The sequence below is a fragment of the Varanus komodoensis genome, unplaced genomic scaffold (assembly GCF_004798865.1).
Source record: "Varanus komodoensis strain SLA01 unplaced genomic scaffold, ASM479886v1 scaffold69, whole genome shotgun sequence".
Classification (NCBI taxonomy): Eukaryota; Metazoa; Chordata; class Lepidosauria; order Squamata; family Varanidae; genus Varanus; species Varanus komodoensis.
Window position 1 is genome coordinate 2,183,183 of NW_025336334.1, and position 16,967 is coordinate 2,200,149.

Sequence of the window (16,967 nt, forward strand, 5' to 3'; positions counted from 1 at the left end):
GTAGAAAGGAAGCCACATCTAAAGCACTTTTTTGGTCCCTTCATTCATGTTTATTTCTCAATTATAAGACTTCAGAATGTGTGTATTGTATCAGCAGCAGTCATAGCTTAATGCTATGTCCTTAAGGTAAGGAAATCAACAAACAGTTGTAGTCCTAGTTTACACACAGTGACAACCCCAAGTATTTATTTAATTAGATTTTTATATACTTCCCCCTTCCCATAGACTCTGGGCAGTTTGCAAAGAGATTAAAGCCAACAATAGTTAAAATTTCAACTAAAAACAAGTGTAATAAATAAAATTAGTCTGGGAACTAATCTGGTAATGCCTGGTCGAAAATATGTCTTTAACTCCCTCTTAAAGATAGCAATTGATGATATCTGATGTATCTCTCACAGCAGCCCATTCCATAGTTTGGGCATGTATGGGTTGTTTTTGAATCATGGGATGTTGAATCATTGCACAAACACTGTACTAAGTTTAATTATGGGTAGTTTTAATTATGGGTTGTTAACTAAAAAAAATAGAAAGAAAAACTATAGTTTGTTATTGGCTTTTGAATGCTGAGTTGTTTGCAGTTAACTCATAGTGCTAGGTTTCAGCAACCCATAATTCAATGACAACCCATTGACAACCCATTGTCATTATATGTAAACCAAGTCATAAAGGCTCTCCACTATGCTTAGAAACTTTGATGAAGAAATTAATGAGAGGCCCTTCTCCGGGAACCCTCCGTGAAGGAAATTAGGAGGGTGAGTACTCGGAGGAGGGCTTTCTCTGTGGTGGTGCCCAATCTATGGAATGCGCTCCCCAGAGAGGTCCGCCTGGCGCCGTCGTTATTTGTTTTTTGGCGCCAGGCAAAGACCTTTTTATTCAAATGTCATTTTAATTGTTAATAGTATTTATTCATTTTATTCTTTGGCCAGGGTGACTTAATTTATACTGTTAATTTATATTATTTTAAGGAAGTTTATTTATGTTTGTGAGCCGCCCCGAGGCTTTGGCGAATGGGGCGGCATAGAAGTTTACTAAATAAAATAAAAATAAATAAAATAATAAAATAACACTTTTTTAAATGAACAATTCTACCAAAATTTTATATGGTTTATTACACCTGCACATGCTACAAAATGAAATGGAATTAAGTTCTGAGTTGGTAGAAGGTTCCATACTGCATTAGGTAGGAATCCTTATTCTAAATGCTTGAACTTTACCAAAATGATCATGTCTTCTACCTGCAATGATACAATCCATTTTACAACCCCACTGTGCTGTGTTTGTCAACCAGACTTCACTTTGAAAACTACCCTATATACCAGGATGTACTGAAGAATGGAAGTGAAATGGCTGCTTCAGAAATTATGAAATTCCTTCTTCTTATTTCTGTATAAGAAGAATCCCACTTAATACTTGCACTATTAAATATAGATCTGATTAGAGTAGTAATTTTCCACCTTTAGGTAACTCTTTTGAGCATTAACACATGTACTGAGGAAATTTTGAATTAAGTATAATTTATTTATCAAATTTATATCCCTCCTCTATTCTAAATTGGTTGGCAGAGATTATAAAGGAATTTAGTCACTACCATTCTGTTTAGGCAAAGTGTTTAAAAAGGCATTATATAAGACATTGGCTGCTTTCATGCATAAACTAAACCATACCATACGATTACCATGTGGCATGATTCATTACCTGGTTGTTGGGTTCAGACAGCTGGGTGAACATCATGTTTGCTTGGTTTCCACCCTCCTCCATCATCTCTCCTAATGGTGGCAGGGATCCTACTAGCCCCTACCACTGAAATTCAGTCCCAGGGTGCGCTGCTGCTGACTTTGCATGCCTCTCCTTCATTGGTCCATATTCTCCCCTGAGTATGTTCTCAGCCAGCTCCTCCTGGTGTGGCTGGTAGGTAGATTTTGACAGTGGAAGCTGTTCTTTTCATTGGACTCTATGATAGCATGGAAACCACACAAAAATGTGGTTTCTGAGTTCACACAATACAAGCCATAGTAAAATATGGAAACCATAGAACAGACTGTTGTTTCTCTCTGTGGTTACACAGAAATCAAATGTACCATGTGGTAAGTCTTTGACAAGGTTCACACAAGATGGCAGACCATATGGTGGTTTCCACAATAGTTTAGCATTATGTATGAACCTGGCCATTAGTTAATACAATACTCCTTTTATGTGATGACCTGTAAAGTTTTTTGAAAATTAATATCTCAGAGACTAATAAGGCAGCTTTCAAAAATCACAGTAAAATCCCAATATAACCACAAGATTAAAAAAACAAATTAGTGTTATCCCTGTTACATAAAAATAAAGTGCATGTTACTTTGAGGGTGTTTGCATAATAAACCATTTTGGCTTTTCAGTTGTATACTGAATGCACCTTTGTGGAGAATGTGTAGTGCTGAGCCAAAATGCTGAAGTCAGTTCTCCAAAATGAAGTGGCAATGGAACTGCCCCTGCACCAGCATTTTTATTAGTTTTTCACAGATTGCCACAAAAGGGTTAAGTGAGTGATCACTGATCATCTAGAATTGCCCTTTGCCTTTACTCTAAATAGCAACATTTGTTATTAGCAATGTCTACACTAGGGGTCCTCAAACTTTTCCACCAGGGGGCCAGTTGAAAGGTGCCAGTGCTGGGTGCGGGCCAGAAAAGTGGTGCCGGCAGTGAATGTGGCGCGGTGCGTGCGGGTGCACGTTCTGAGGCAGGGCCGGGTGTGCAGCGAGGGGAGGGGAGATGAGGGGAGGTGTGGGTGGGCACGTGTCGCGAGGTGGGCGCACGAGGCAGTGGCTTGCTCACTTGGAGAAAACGATCTCCAAGCAAGCAAACTGCTGCCTCCCCGCATGCGGGGCGAGGTAGGCTGCGGCGGATGCCCACATGGGCGCAGGCATGGGCACGCGCACAGCGGGTCCAAATGGGCATGGCGGGCCGGATCCAGCCCCCAGGCCATAGTTTGAGGACCCATGGTCTACACAGAACTAAATCTGGTTGGCTACATAGTCATGAGTAGCTGGGATGAAGAATAAAAACAGAAACGCAAGTTGCCATCAAGCAGCAGGAGCACAAACAGTGGATAAATGGTGGCAGTTGGAGGAGTTGCCATGGTAAAAGGTAGGGTTCAGGGATTTGATGAGGTCCTCTTTCCTCCACCCACTCAAATAACTCTTTTCAAGGCTAAGAAAAGAAAAGAAAAGAAAAGCCAGAGGAAATTCAACTGATGTCTACTTCTATATCCGTTGGAGCGCGTCCTGCCTTCCTCTGCAGGGGAGAACAGGTCTCTACACACCTCTGTGTGACATCCCCTCACATACCTGTATGTCGCCAACAGATCCCCTCTGACTCTCTTCTTCTCCAGGATGCAGAGACCAAGTTCCCTCAGTCTCGCCTCATACCCCATCCCCTGCAAACCGGCCACCAACTTGTGGCCCTACGCTGCACTGACTCTAACCTGCCTATATCCTTCCTGTAATGAGGGGCCCAAAACTGAGCACAATACTCCACCGCACCACACTGCTGACTCATGTTTAGCCTGCAGTCATCCAGTACCGCGAAGTCCCTTTCACAAGTGTTGCTCTCCAGCCACTTGTCACCTAACCTGTACTGATGACACCTATTCCTATGCCCCAAGTGGAAGACCTTGCACTTATCCACATGGAATGCCATCCTGTTGTCTCCTGCCCACTTTCATAGTCTGTCCAGATCCTTTTGATCAGCAGACTGTTGACCCCTTCTTCCATGTCATTAATGAAAAGATTAAACAGGATCGGCTCCAGGACAGAGCGCTGGGGGACCCCGCTTGTTACTGGCTGCCAGCCCGATGATTCCCCACTAATGGTTACCCTCTGCTTTCGGTCAGTCAACCATGCCCTGATCCACCGGACAGTGCCTTGGTGTATCCCAAAACTCCTCAGTTTCTCCACCAGGATATCATGGGGCACTTTGTCAATGGCCTTACTGAAATCCAGGTATATCACATCCACTGCATCCCCTCCATCTAGTCATCTTGAAAACTTGTCGTAGAATTCCACAAAGTTTGCCTGGAAGGACCTGTTTTTGCGGAAGTCGTGTTGTGTAGCTGTCAGCCTCCCTTCCCTATCTAGCATCACTAGATCTCTCTCTATTATGAGCCTTTCCATTGTTTTTTCTACAATTGACATAAGGCTAACAGGTCTATAATTCCCCACGTCCCTTCTACTACCCTTTTTGAAAAATGGGACCACTGATGCTACCCACCAGTCCTCTGGAACTTCACCCATTCTCCACGAGGCCTCAAAAATGATGGCCAGCGGGCATGAGAGAACCCCTGCCAACTCTCTAAGTACTCTCAGGTGTAACCCATCACAGCCTGGCGCCTTTGTAATGTCCAATGCCCTGAGAAGCCCCTTGACTTCAAGGGGGGGGGTGACTCTAATCTGTGCCCCTAAGTCCCCGGCCTCATCTAATCTCCTATGCGGATCTCCCCCGTCCTGCTTTGGGGAGAACACAGAGGCAAAATAGTCATTTAGCATCTGTGCCTGTTCCCTCATATCAGTCACTGGATCTCCTTCCTCCTTATATAGTGATCCCACTACTTGTCTCCCCTTCCTCTTCCTCTTTACATGCTGAAAGAAGCCCTTTTTGTTGCCCTTGATATTCTTGGCAAGTGTCAGCTTGTAAACAACCGTAGCCTTGAGAAGAATCCTTCTGCAACAGGCCTCCTCCTGCCAGTATACCCTTTTGTCTATTTGCCCCAGTACCCATTTCCTCTTTCGTCTAATCCCTCTAACCACCTCCTTTCACATTCATGGTGGCGCTCTTCTCCGACTCCCCACCTTACTGACTAGAGGTATCATCAAGTCCTGCACCTCCAAAACCTCCCTTTTGATTGCCATCCACCCCTCCTCAACTCGTCTACATTCCAGTAACCTATCCCAGGAGACTTTCCCCAGTCTGGCCTTCAGTTGGCCAAAGTTGGCCCTCTTGAAGTCCCAGCTTCTAGTGCTCGACCTGCTGCACATCCCCAGTCCTGATTTCAAAGCAAAGGATGGAGTGATAACTCGCATCCAGAGCTCCCCTAATCTGTACTTCATCTATCAGCTCCTCCCTATTGGTCAAGACCAAGTCAAGGATGTTAGTCCCCCTGCTTGTCGCCTCTCGGACTCTCTGTGTGAAAAAACCTCCCTCTATAGCTTCTACGAAGCGACGTGATCTGGCTGTCACCACTGAGTGAGTCTCCCAACCAATATCCGGGAGATGGAAATCTCCCATAATTACTGTGTCTCTCCCCCGAGATATCATAGAAACATAGAAACAGAGCGAGTCAGAAGGGACCTCCCGGGCCATCTAGTCTGACCTCCGGCACCAACCGGCTCCGCTCACGACATGCCCACCATGTGGACGTCCAGCCTATCCTTGAACACCCGCACCAATGGGGCCTCAACAACCTCTCGTGGAAGCCCATTCCACACCCTTGGGGTCCTGACTGTCAGGAAGTGCTTCCTGGCATCCAAATGGAACCTTGGTTCCCTGAGCTTTGCTCCATTGGAGTGTGTCCTGCCTTCCTCTGCAGGGGAGAACAGGTCTCTACTCATCTCCATGTGACATCCCCTCACATACCTGTATGTCGCCAACAGATCCCCTCTGAGTCTCCTCTTCTCCAGGCCGAAGAGACCCAGTTCCCTCAGTCTCGCCTCATACGGCATCCCCTGCAAACCAGCCACCAACCTTGTGGCCCTACGCTGCACTGACTCCAACCTGGCAATATCCTTTCTGTAATGATTCTGTCCTTAGAATCTGGTCTGCCAGGCCATCATCCCGGGTCTCAAGTTGACCTGGAGGGTGATAACATACCCCCACTGTCAGGTCTCTTTCCCTGTCAAAACCCCTAATTTTCACCCAGACTGTCTCTACTGAATCCCCATCTGTGCTGCATTCTATCTCACTGCATCCTATCCCTTCCCTGATGTATAAAGCCACGCCCCCACCCCTTTTTCCCTTTTTGTCCTTTCTAAAATGGTGATACCTCTCTATGTTCACATTCCAGTCTTGCCTTTCATCCCATGTTTCTGTGATTCCCACCAGGTCATACCCCCTTATTCCCAGGAGAGGTTCAAGCTCTTCCTGCTTATTACCCATGCTCCTAGCATTGGTGTACATGCACCTCACCTCCTTCCCACCGCTTCCTTTCCTTGGAGTTCCCAGCCTCCTCCTTCCTCCCATCTTCCTTGTCCAATGGATTAGGGCATGGGTCCTCAAACTACGGCGTGCAGGACGGTCTCTGAGTGAGCAAGCCACTGCTGCCGCTTGCGTGCAGTACGCACGTGTTCGCTGCTGCCTCGCAGTGTGGGGAGGGGGGTAGGTGGTGGCTTGTTTGATCGGAGATGGTCTCCGAGCGAGCAAGCCACCGCCACCGTCTGCCTCCTGTATTCACGTGCTCACCACTGCCTTGCAGCACAGGGAGTGGGGGGAGGTGGTGGCTCGCTCAATTGGAGATGGTCTCCAAGTGAGCAAGCCGCTGCCACTGCCTTCTTCCCATACACACGCGCTAGCCGCTGCCTGGCAGTGCAGGGAGGGGGGGAGGTGGTGGCTCACTTGATCAGAGATGGTCTCCGAGCAAGTAAGCCACCACCACGCGTGCCTGATGCTGCCTCGCGCATGCCCGACGGCACCTCACCAGCCCGCACCCCCACCTCACCGGCCCACGTGTAGCCGCCACCTTTCAACTGGCCCCCTATCGAACAAGTTTGAGGACCCCTGGATTAGGGCATGGCTGATTGACCAAAAGCAGAGGGTAACCATTAGTGATGGCGGCCAATGACAAGCAAGGTCCTCCAGGGCTCTGTCCTGAGGCCAATCCTCTTTAATCTTTCCATCAATGACATGGAAGAAGGGGTGAACAGTCTGCTGATCAAATTCACAGACGATACTAAAACTGGAGCAGTGGCCACATCTGAGGAGCAGGTGCTCCAGTTCCAAAAGGATCTGAACAGACTATGGAAGTGGGCAGGAGACAACAGGATGGCATTCAATGTGGATAAGTGCAAGGTCTTGCACTTGGGGCATAAGTACAGGTTAGGGGACAAGTGGCTGGAGAGCAGCACTTGTGAAAGGGACCCCGGGGTGCTGGTTGACTGCAGGCTAAACATGAGTCAGCAGTGTGATGCGGTGGTCAAGTGGGCGAACGCCAACCTCGGTTACATAGCCAGAAGTGTGGTTTTCAGATCGAAAGAGCCAGTGCAGCAGGCAAGGAGTAGCTGGGTGGGTGAAAGACCAGTGCTCTGGCCATTCAGACAGACAAGCTGGTGGCCTTTCTTGAATGTGTTTGCTGCGCTTGGGGCTACAGCTGGAAATTAATTCACTGGTGTACATGGGACAGAGGGCTTTCAAGCTGTCGTGTGAATTTCCAGGCTTCTGCTGCCTGCAGTTGCTGCCCGTGACCAGCCATGCCAGTAGTACAGGGGAGCTGATGTATAATCTGTATAATCCACAGGATTCTTGGTTGGAGCCCTATGACTTTTGATGCACAGGTTGTAATGGTGCAGTTCTAGTCAACTCGTTACTTATATTTGATAGACAATTCAAGTGTACCTGCTTGCTATGTGTAACATGAATGAATAATTTGATCCTAGCACTTAAACATTAATGGTTTCTCCACTCCCATCTGTTCTTTAGGGTGTTCATGAATCAAAAGGGGTAACTGAAGACTATTTAAAACTGGAAACTCTGTTGCAGAAGGTTGTCTCTCCCTACTTGGGCACATACGGGTTATACTCCAGCGATGGACCAATCACACACTCTTCATGCATTCTAGGTAACATTAATACAGATGTCTGGACAGGCTGTTTTTCTGGCAGACACAAATATAACCTCAGAGAGGTGGTTTCACCTTCTAAACAAATAAAACATGAATGTCTCTTAGATGGGATCCTAACACATGTGTTAAATCATGTTAAACCTCTCTTTAAGCCAGCCTCCTCCGAACTGGTAGCTCCCAATGTGTTGGGCTGCAGCTTCCATAATGCCACAGTCAGGCAGGTAGTTTCAGTCCAATGTATCTGGAAGCATCAGATCTGGTTTTAAATCTTCTTCATAGGAAAAGTCCAGCTTATCCAGGAGATTTCCCTTGGTGGACAAACAGGAGACTGGGCATACCCACTAACCTGACTGCTTTCCAGGTAGGCAGTAAACCTAGAAGGTACCTGGTAACCTGGTAAGCAGTGAACCATAAGCAAACCCAGCATGGGTTTTAGCAACCCCCTTTCTAGTTTATTTGGAAAGTGGTCAACTGGACAGGTCAAGCAGAGGAATGTCAGGTCACATTTGGCCTAATAAAGGGTAAGAGAAAACATAATTGTGATAACAGTTTTGCTTGTCTGCTTCTTTAAGTTGAGAAGCACATGAAAAAGACACTGCCCAGACACACAAAGTCCTCCCAGTCTTTAAGGAGCAAGAAATATATATGCTCTAATTTCCAGGTAGAGGGAGGGATGCCCTGCAGGAAATTCATGAAGCATTATTCTTTGATCCTGAAAGAAATGAACCTTCCTGTTCCCAAGACACTATCAGAAGCGCGAGCATCTGTTGACTGAACAGAGATCATTTTAGGCATGATTATATGTTACCACCACTAGACCCCAGTCGTTAGGTTGTGGCATGTGAGTGGTCCATGATGTGATGGGGTGAAGCATATCTCTGATGATGATGATTCCCCCCCCCCGTCATTGACTGTCATGGAGTACACAAATAAGAAACATGCATAGGGTGGGGGGGCAGTATCTAAAATGGCTACCCCAGGCACATTGGTGTTAGTGGCAACAATTTATTTATTCATTGTTTAGAATATTTTTATGCCTCCTTCTTAAAGAAAGACTTCAAGGTTGCTCACAAAAAGGAAGCACTGTAATCACCCTAGCTAAGGTACATGAGGTAGGAAGCACAAAGAAATCAAATGAGATGAGAATTTTTTAAAAATAGTGATGACCATGTTAAATCTTGTATTTAAAGATAGATCCTTGGTGTAGAAGAGTTACTAAACCCAATATTATAATTTCCCTTTTGAAAATTATCCCATGTCCAAAGGAAAAGTAAGTGGTTTTGCTAGGATTTGGTAAACATGCTTTTATGGTTTTCTAGATTCTCATAGCTCATTTCACTTTGTTCAAGTTCGTGAGCACAACCATCATTTTAATTTTTTTAATCAGGAAAAATCCACATTTTTAAAGGGTGAAAATTTTCCCTTTTGAAAAAATAAGCTTTTTTGGTTGGTAAAGACAAAATGCACTTTTCTCCTGGAGCTATATTGTGGAAATGCAGATTTGTGTACATGCATATTTGTGAATGCAAGTAGGGAAATTTCCAAAGAATTTTATTACTGTTCCTATTTGAGATTGTAAATGGGCTCTGTTCATATTATTTCCAAACAGTACAAAATTCTTAGATGTCTTTAGTAACTATAAGTAACATAAGCTCCCCAAGCAACAATATTAAACTGCTGTCACCTAGTGGCCAATATGAAAGAAAATTCCAGTGAATAGTCTGGTACCACCCCACTTTCTTAAAGCTAAAAAAAGAAAGGTAAATAGCCTCATATTCTGGATACAAGCTCCCCGGGAGTTCCATGAAAGTCCTTTCATGAAAAAACAGAATAAGAATATGAACTAATACATGTTTTAAAGCTGAAACTGATAACATAAATTTTAATCTATTTTATTGTTTTTTATACTTTGTTGTAAACTCCCCAGAGAGCTTTGGCTATGGGTGGTATAAAAAATTATAATTAATGATACTAATAATATAAGTTTCTGCACTTTTATATTTTATAAATATATTTTATATATTTTTTGCTGATAGCATTAAAAAGTTGGTGCGACGCTGGGAAAAATGCTTCACAAAGGAAGGTGACTATGTAGAAAAATGATGTAATTTGTTTTTGAAATCCTCAATAAATCCAGTTTTAAAAAGTGCAGAAACATTTTGAAGGACCTTTGTAAAATTTCCTGACTTACATGGCTTAGTTTTTTTGTTTCAACTACAGTCTGTATGGTCTTCTAAGAGCATGTCCAGGAACTAGCCTGTGTTATGTGATTGTGGGTTGGTAAAATTTGCCTAAGAGCATATGCCATGTTGGTCACATCAGAGGCCCACTTAATTCAGTGTTCTTTGCAGGATTTCATCAAAGCAGACCATGTGTGGATCATATGTGTGATTGCTGTGGGGAAAGTATCATGATATTAAGCAACAGTGCTAGAAGATCAGAATCAAAGCAAGCCAACTTGTGAGAAGTCCAATTTATAAAAAGCCTGACTCTCTTGAAGCGGGTAGTGGAGGGAAGGGATACTCAGCAACTGCTGCATGATAGAATTTATCAGTTACTACATTGACATTATCCATTATGGTTTATAGAATCAAGTCTTGATATGAACGGATAAATGAATCATCCATCATAGGCTCATAACTGCAGGCAGAACTTTCAGATCTTTCAGTGCCAGTCGATCTTGGAGGTGCTTCACACAGACAACTGAGCCTCCATGTGATTTCTGTTTCTATCCAAACCAGCCCTAATTTTAGGGCTTCTTTGAATGCTGATTTCACATGGGCAAAGCACATCATTTTGCTTCCCCTAGAAATTAATTTCATAGCAAAGCATAAATCTTACTTGGTTCACATTTGCACACAGCAGTGACATTTCTTGGCAGAGTTTGGAACAGCCACACATTGGAGTGTTGATTTCTAGATCTACACTTCTAGGGATATTTTTAGCATAAGAAAATTTTCGGAATATAAAGCACATTTCCAGGTAAATATTTGGCATCCATGATGGTATTGCTTTGATGCAAATCTGGGATTTCTCAGTCCAGAGAAACATTATTGGAAAGCACAGTGAAATGTTGTGGTGATTCAGGGTGGCTGCAGTAATGGAAAAACTTTCATCCAGAATTCTAATTTTACAGAGGGGGACAGAGCAAGTGGCCAAGCTGATCATGCCTTAGGGTTCTATTTATATCCTATGTACATGCAGATGACAAGAGGTAAAAAATTAATGCACAAGACATATCATAAGATTTTTTTTTAAGCAGTGGTAACATCTTGAAGGCTTTGGACAGAGGAGTGCTTTCCCATTCCTGAGCTTTGGATATTGCTCTAGGTGCATATGTCCTAGAGAGCCTGCAGAGAAACATTAGAAGAAGCAGGGCTGGGTGGGAAGGGGGAAAGGCAGTAGCAATGCAAAGTTAGGAAAAGAAGATTGTAAGAAGCAGCAATAGCACACAGCACTGAGGAAAAAAGGAGAAAAATCAGAGGTAGGAGACCAAATAAGTAGAGAAAAGAAGGAGAGGGAAGTGTCTGTGGCAGAAGTGAGGAAATGTGACACTCATGTAATGACTAGGTTGAGCATAGCTTCTCATTGAACTATCAGTTGCTTTTGAAATGTAAATTACTGTGCTAGATAACAAACCTTGGTGAAGAATGCAGTTCATAACCCATCAACTAACCATGGGTTTTTTCCATGGTTCATTCATGGTTAACAAGCAGCTGAGTTCAGACAACACAATAACAACCCACAGTTCAATGACAACACATAGTCAACCCATACTCAGCCTTAAGTGTGCGTTGTCATGTTGTGTGATGTTACCGGCCAAATATCTGGGTACAGCCTATTGATACTAAGAAAGAAAATACAGCATGAAGAATTTAATTGTTCCCTGTGTTTGTCAGCAGAAAAGCGCTTCTTCCGACGTTCTAAATCAGGGGAAATTCTTGCCAAGAACCCTGTGGTGAGATCCAAAAGCTACAACAATCCCTTGCTGACCCCAGTTGCTGAGTATGAAATGGAGGGTGCTGCCCCCAATGGCACCGGCATCCGACGACACTCTGTTTCTGAAATGACTACCTGCACAGAAATGCAGGGCTACTCCAACCTCACCACCATCACGGACAATGGTTCCAAGAACTCTATGACCACCATGAAGAACTCGCAGTCAGGAGAGTCAGAAAGGCTTTCTACCAGCTCTGTGCAGTGCAGCAGCAGCCTCAATGTACCTGATCAGCAAAGGGGACTTTGCTACCCAAGAGATGACCGAAACAGGCCATTTGAGCTGGCCAGGGACACAGATTTGATTGCCATAGCACCTACAGCCAGCCCTGAGAATATAGTGGACCAGATTTTGGAGTCTATTGAGTCAGATTCGGATGGGATTTTCATTGATTTTGGCCAGAACTGCTCCAGTTCATCAGGGTACAATGTGGATGTAAGCCGGCAGAGCATTGTCTGAAAGACTTTCAATAAGAATCCTAGTTTGTGCTTTTGAATTCATCTTTTATGTGGATGATGTAAGAGGTCCATCTCAGATTCTTGTGTAATCAGAAATTCAGATAAAGAGTATATCTCTCAGATCAGAATTGCCATAAGAGGAACACAAGAAAAAAAATGATACAAATTGGTTTGGATCATGGTATTTCCTAGTTATTGGAAAATCTCTCTCCTTTCTGCTAGCTTCAGTGGTGGCATCTGTGGCAGGCCAAGCTCATAAAAAGCAACACTTTGTTCCATCAGTGGCCAATGGTGGGGCAGAGGCAGCAGACATTTATGAGAGACCTGGACCGGAGTGCAAATGACCGGCAGCCAGGGAGGTAATGTTTTCCAGCCTCTCTCTGCCATGCTCTCCTGCTGCCTGCTCCATGGCTCAGCAGACAAGAGGCAGACCACCTGGGAGGCGGGTGCTCATGCACTGTAGTACTCCCCTGTACTCTAGACTTGACCTGTGGCACCCTTGCAAAAACAGTGGCTACCATGGTTCTAATCCCTTCCCACTGATTGGCTTCTTAGGCTCGATGGTTCTCACCTGTAATGTCAGTGATCAGGACCCATGTGCAGCCAGCAGCTGATGTGGCTGCTAGTTTGGGAAGTAACCATGCCAGTTGCCTGGCCTGCCTAGAGCTTTGGCTGCAGGGTAATATAGAAATGCAATAGAGAAATAAATAAACTCCTGTTGGCAAATGTTATACGAGTGATGTGGGGCCCAAAGAGATTAAAGTGGTTTTCATTCTTAACAGTGAGTGTATGAATTAGATTTATGGATGTGTCTGCATGAGCACTTCCAGAGAAAGTGGATCCTAAAATTAAAAGTGAAAGGGCAAGTTTCAGGAGGAACACAACTACTGGGAAGAGCTGATTTCCATGTCACTGCTGGAGTGGGAGTGGAAGGAGCCAATTCCTGTTTGTCTCATCTGCAAGCAAGGGAAACAGTCCAGCAAGCAGATGTGCTCACATCCCCCACCCAATCAGTCATCACTGGTGATTTGTCAGCACCAGAGAGAGATGACTGTTTGGACTGACCCCTTTAAAAAGCTACTGAACCTGATTCAGGTGGAATTAGTTAGTTGCGAGTAGCATTGAAATCAGAGAGCCTGACCCAGGGCAACTAAATTTTGAAGTGGTATACAGTGATGGGAAAGTTCATGATTGTGGTGCTCGGCCACTCATACCTACAGATCACCAGGTAATGTTGCAGTCTTCCCAAATGAACATGCATTTTGAAACCGTTCCCCCCACCCAATACACACACACACACACACACACACACACACACACACACAGGTCTGAGAATGCTGTGTGTAAATGTGCACTTGGACTTCTTTATGCCTTTGAATGTTCCCCAAAATAGGAAACTCACTCTGTTGTCAAATGTGGTGGACACATTTAAACACCCACATTTAAACACCCACATAGTCTAGTCCAGTCTTCCCCAACCTGATTCCTTCCAGATGCATTGGTCTGCAACTCCAGTCATTCACAGCCAGCATGGCCTTTGGCAACAAGTTGGACAAGGCTGTTCTACCCATTTTCATCACTTCCAAACACTTCCATGAAAGCAGAGACTATTCTTTTGAAAGTTAACATTTCTTTGAGATTCTAAAGTAATACATGTTATTTTCACTTTTGAAGAGGTTGTGCTGAATATTGCAGACTCTAATGATTTATAGGGACCATTTTTAACATTTTTCTCAGTACATCAGCACTCCTTTTACTGATCAATGAGTGAAAGTTTGAAAATAATTGAAATAAATAGTGTGCTACATAACATGGCTGAGAGCTTGTTTTCTGAGTGTTTTGTACAAAAGCAAAGTTATATTTATATGCCTAATCCTTGAAAGAATAGCCAAATGCTTCGTATGGAATGGAGGAAGAGCATTTTGCTTATAGTAGTGGAAGAAAATCCCTCCTTACCAATCTGTACAAAGAAATCTAGACATTCTTACTTTGTAATGCCATGCAGCCAAAATGAAAATCCTTCAACCTTCTGAGAAATCTCTTGTGTCTCCCATTCACCCTCTACCATGACACAGCACAATTGATGGCAGTCATCAGCCCCAGCTGTCTGATACAGTACAAGACAGGGGATGAGTTTGCTTCTGTACAGCTCTTTAATATTCCAGGCTCCATCCTGAAAACAGTATCATTCACAGCAATCTTCAAGCCGCACACAGCTGCCTCTTGTGGGGTCTCTGTGTAATACTTGCTGGGAGGAATGAAGTTTCTCATGAAAGAGTCCCTCACTTTTTCTGTGGTGTTCCTCAAGATGTCTGAACAGGCAGCTTGAGAAATACTGTCTCTTTCTCCAGGCATGGAAAGAAAGGAACTGAGAGGCAGGATTCCGTCTATTGTACTCAGAAGCCATTCTTCCATTCTTTCCTCAGAAACACATCTGCAGGAAAGGGCCAAAGAGGTGACTCTTTTTCCTCTCCTCCCATTTTTGAGAGGTATTGTTTAATGCAACTGACCTCCATGAAAAAAGGTCCATCAACAGTTAAGGATCCAGGCTGTTTGTGTAAATAAGAGGCACCAGCTTTGCCCTTGCTTTGCAAACTGCTTCACACATGAAGGGGCAAATCCCATTGCCCCCCTTCTCTCACCCCATTGCCAGGGGATTGAGAGTCAATGCCTAGCAGAGTATTCATTCACAAGTAATTGGCCTGCTTCATGCATGTGGATTATACTCTATCTCTCCAAAAGAACTATACACCCTATGAGAAAATTATGTCTTGCAAATTGATTCAGGCTGAAAATTCCACTTACTAAATACACAAATCTTACCTGCCTTGTCTGGCAAGCATTCTGTCCACATCCTCAGGTCACAACAATTAAAACTGGCCCCACAACCCATGACCAGATGGTGTTCTGAATCCTACCACAGGATTTGCAATAATAGTGGAGTTTGGTTGATATGGATGCAAGTTATTTTCCACTCAAAATGGAAAATACTTTTATGGAGCTCCTAGACTAGATCTCATTGGTTCTGTCACCACAGATAAGCTCTGGGGCAACTCATCAGGGATACAATGATGACCAAGATGTACACTCCCTTTGCTGCCAGCTCTGCCATATGGCAGGCATGATCATGTGCTCTCACCTGAGTGTGGTCACATTCTGCTTGAGGGTTACACTACATGCTCTCTAGCTACTGGCCAGTTAGATTCATTGCCCAGAGCCGCTCAGAAAACCAGGGATCTCTGGGCGAACACAGCAGTCCTACCCTTCTCCCATTCCATTGGCAGACAGGCTAGAGGAACATGGACCCTGTCATACTGTTTTCTGCCTCCACCTGCTCCTTCATTCTTGAATCCCCTATATTCCCATGAACTGCTCTAATTTTTTTCCTTCCTGTTTCAGTTTCAGCTAATTGGAGTACAGTCAAATGAAGGCTTTAAAACTGCTAATGGTTATTGATTTCACTTACCAACTGTGCTTTCCTTGCATAGGTATGCCAGATGAGGTGTACAGAAGCAGGCTTGTCATTCTGAAGGTTCTGGGGAGCCCCCCAAAAGTAGGGGAGGAGTTCTCCTGCATCCTAAGCCTTGGAAAGATAAAATTGTAAAACTTTTAATGTTGGTTGTTAAAATTTAGAGGGACAGAGAAAATTAGTTTAAAAAGCCATATGGGGGCAAGCTTGCCCAGTCCAGCCCTGGCCAAGGACTCTTAGAAAAACTTTTTCTTTTCTTACCTCTGTAGAAGTAACCTTTTGGTCATTTTTATTGGGTCATTCATAGGACTTAATTCGGGAGTCTATGAGGCTTTTGCAATCAGATTTTTGTGAACAGGATTATCTCTGTGAGTTCCCTCGAGGCAATACCTGGCAAGGGTCTTGGCCTTGATGAAAGAGTGTCAATAGCCTTTCTGATGTGTTTCCATGGAAGCTGATTGTCATATTTTTGCTCTGAACAAGGTAAAAACAAACCTTCCTTCATCAGCTAAGGATGGCTAACTCTAGGTATCATATGAATGGAAAAAGGAACTACAGTCCCTGATGCAGCCTCCAAGCCATCCCCAGTTGCACCTGCCATGTACCCCAGATCTGCTCTGGGGGGTGCCCAGCAGGTCCACCCTGGTGCAGCAACATCTTTGGCACAATCCTTTGCATCCTTTTCCTTTGGATTGGCAAATAATGTGTGATCATTTCATTGTGCACAGAGGATCCTGCTGCATGGACATCCATTGAATTATAGAAGAAAAAAGAGGGGCAGCACTAAAACCTCTGTTGTCAAAGGCCTTTATGGGCAAGGTAAAGTCGAGAATTGCATTGGCAGGAGGAGAGCTCAGGAAGAAAGGGCAAGGAGTGTTTTGCTTTCTCTCTTTCTTAGAAGAAATGCCATTCTGGAAGAGCCTCAGAATTGAAGACTCCCTGGAGACTGAGCTATTTTATCTATGGCACAAGGATAGTTCAGGCACAGTAACTGTAATTGAACTGACAATGTTAATCTGTCCTGACCTGGACCAGGAAGTTTACATTCAGCAACGGTTCATTGCCATGGCTGGATAGATGGCCCAGCAACACCAGTCTCTTGTGCAATGATGTTCAGAACCTTTACAATATATTGTATTGGCGTGTTAAGGCAGAGACTGATAGGGAAGAGTTAGAAAGTGTGCCCGCAATTGGAGTATTGTGTTCAGTTTTACAGAGACAGAAAGGATATAG

General features: G+C 44.2%; 1 protein-coding gene across 3 annotated transcripts in view; it reads left to right on the forward strand.

The window, feature by feature from the left end:
* PRR5 (proline rich 5) overlaps positions 1-14,056 on the forward strand; it is a 100,519-nt gene extending 86,463 nt beyond the window's left edge. For 2 of the 3 annotated variants that reach the window (XM_044450896.1, XM_044450894.1), the window contains 2 exons: positions 7,669-7,807; positions 11,710-14,056. In XM_044450896.1, the coding sequence (XP_044306831.1) occupies positions 7,669-7,807; positions 11,710-12,266 (696 nt within the window). In that variant the 3' untranslated portion in view covers positions 12,267-14,056. The remainder of the gene's footprint in view (positions 1-7,668; positions 7,808-11,709) is intronic. The other variant, XM_044450895.1, reaches the window with a different exon arrangement.
* Positions 14,057-16,967: the final 2,911 nt, after the last annotated feature.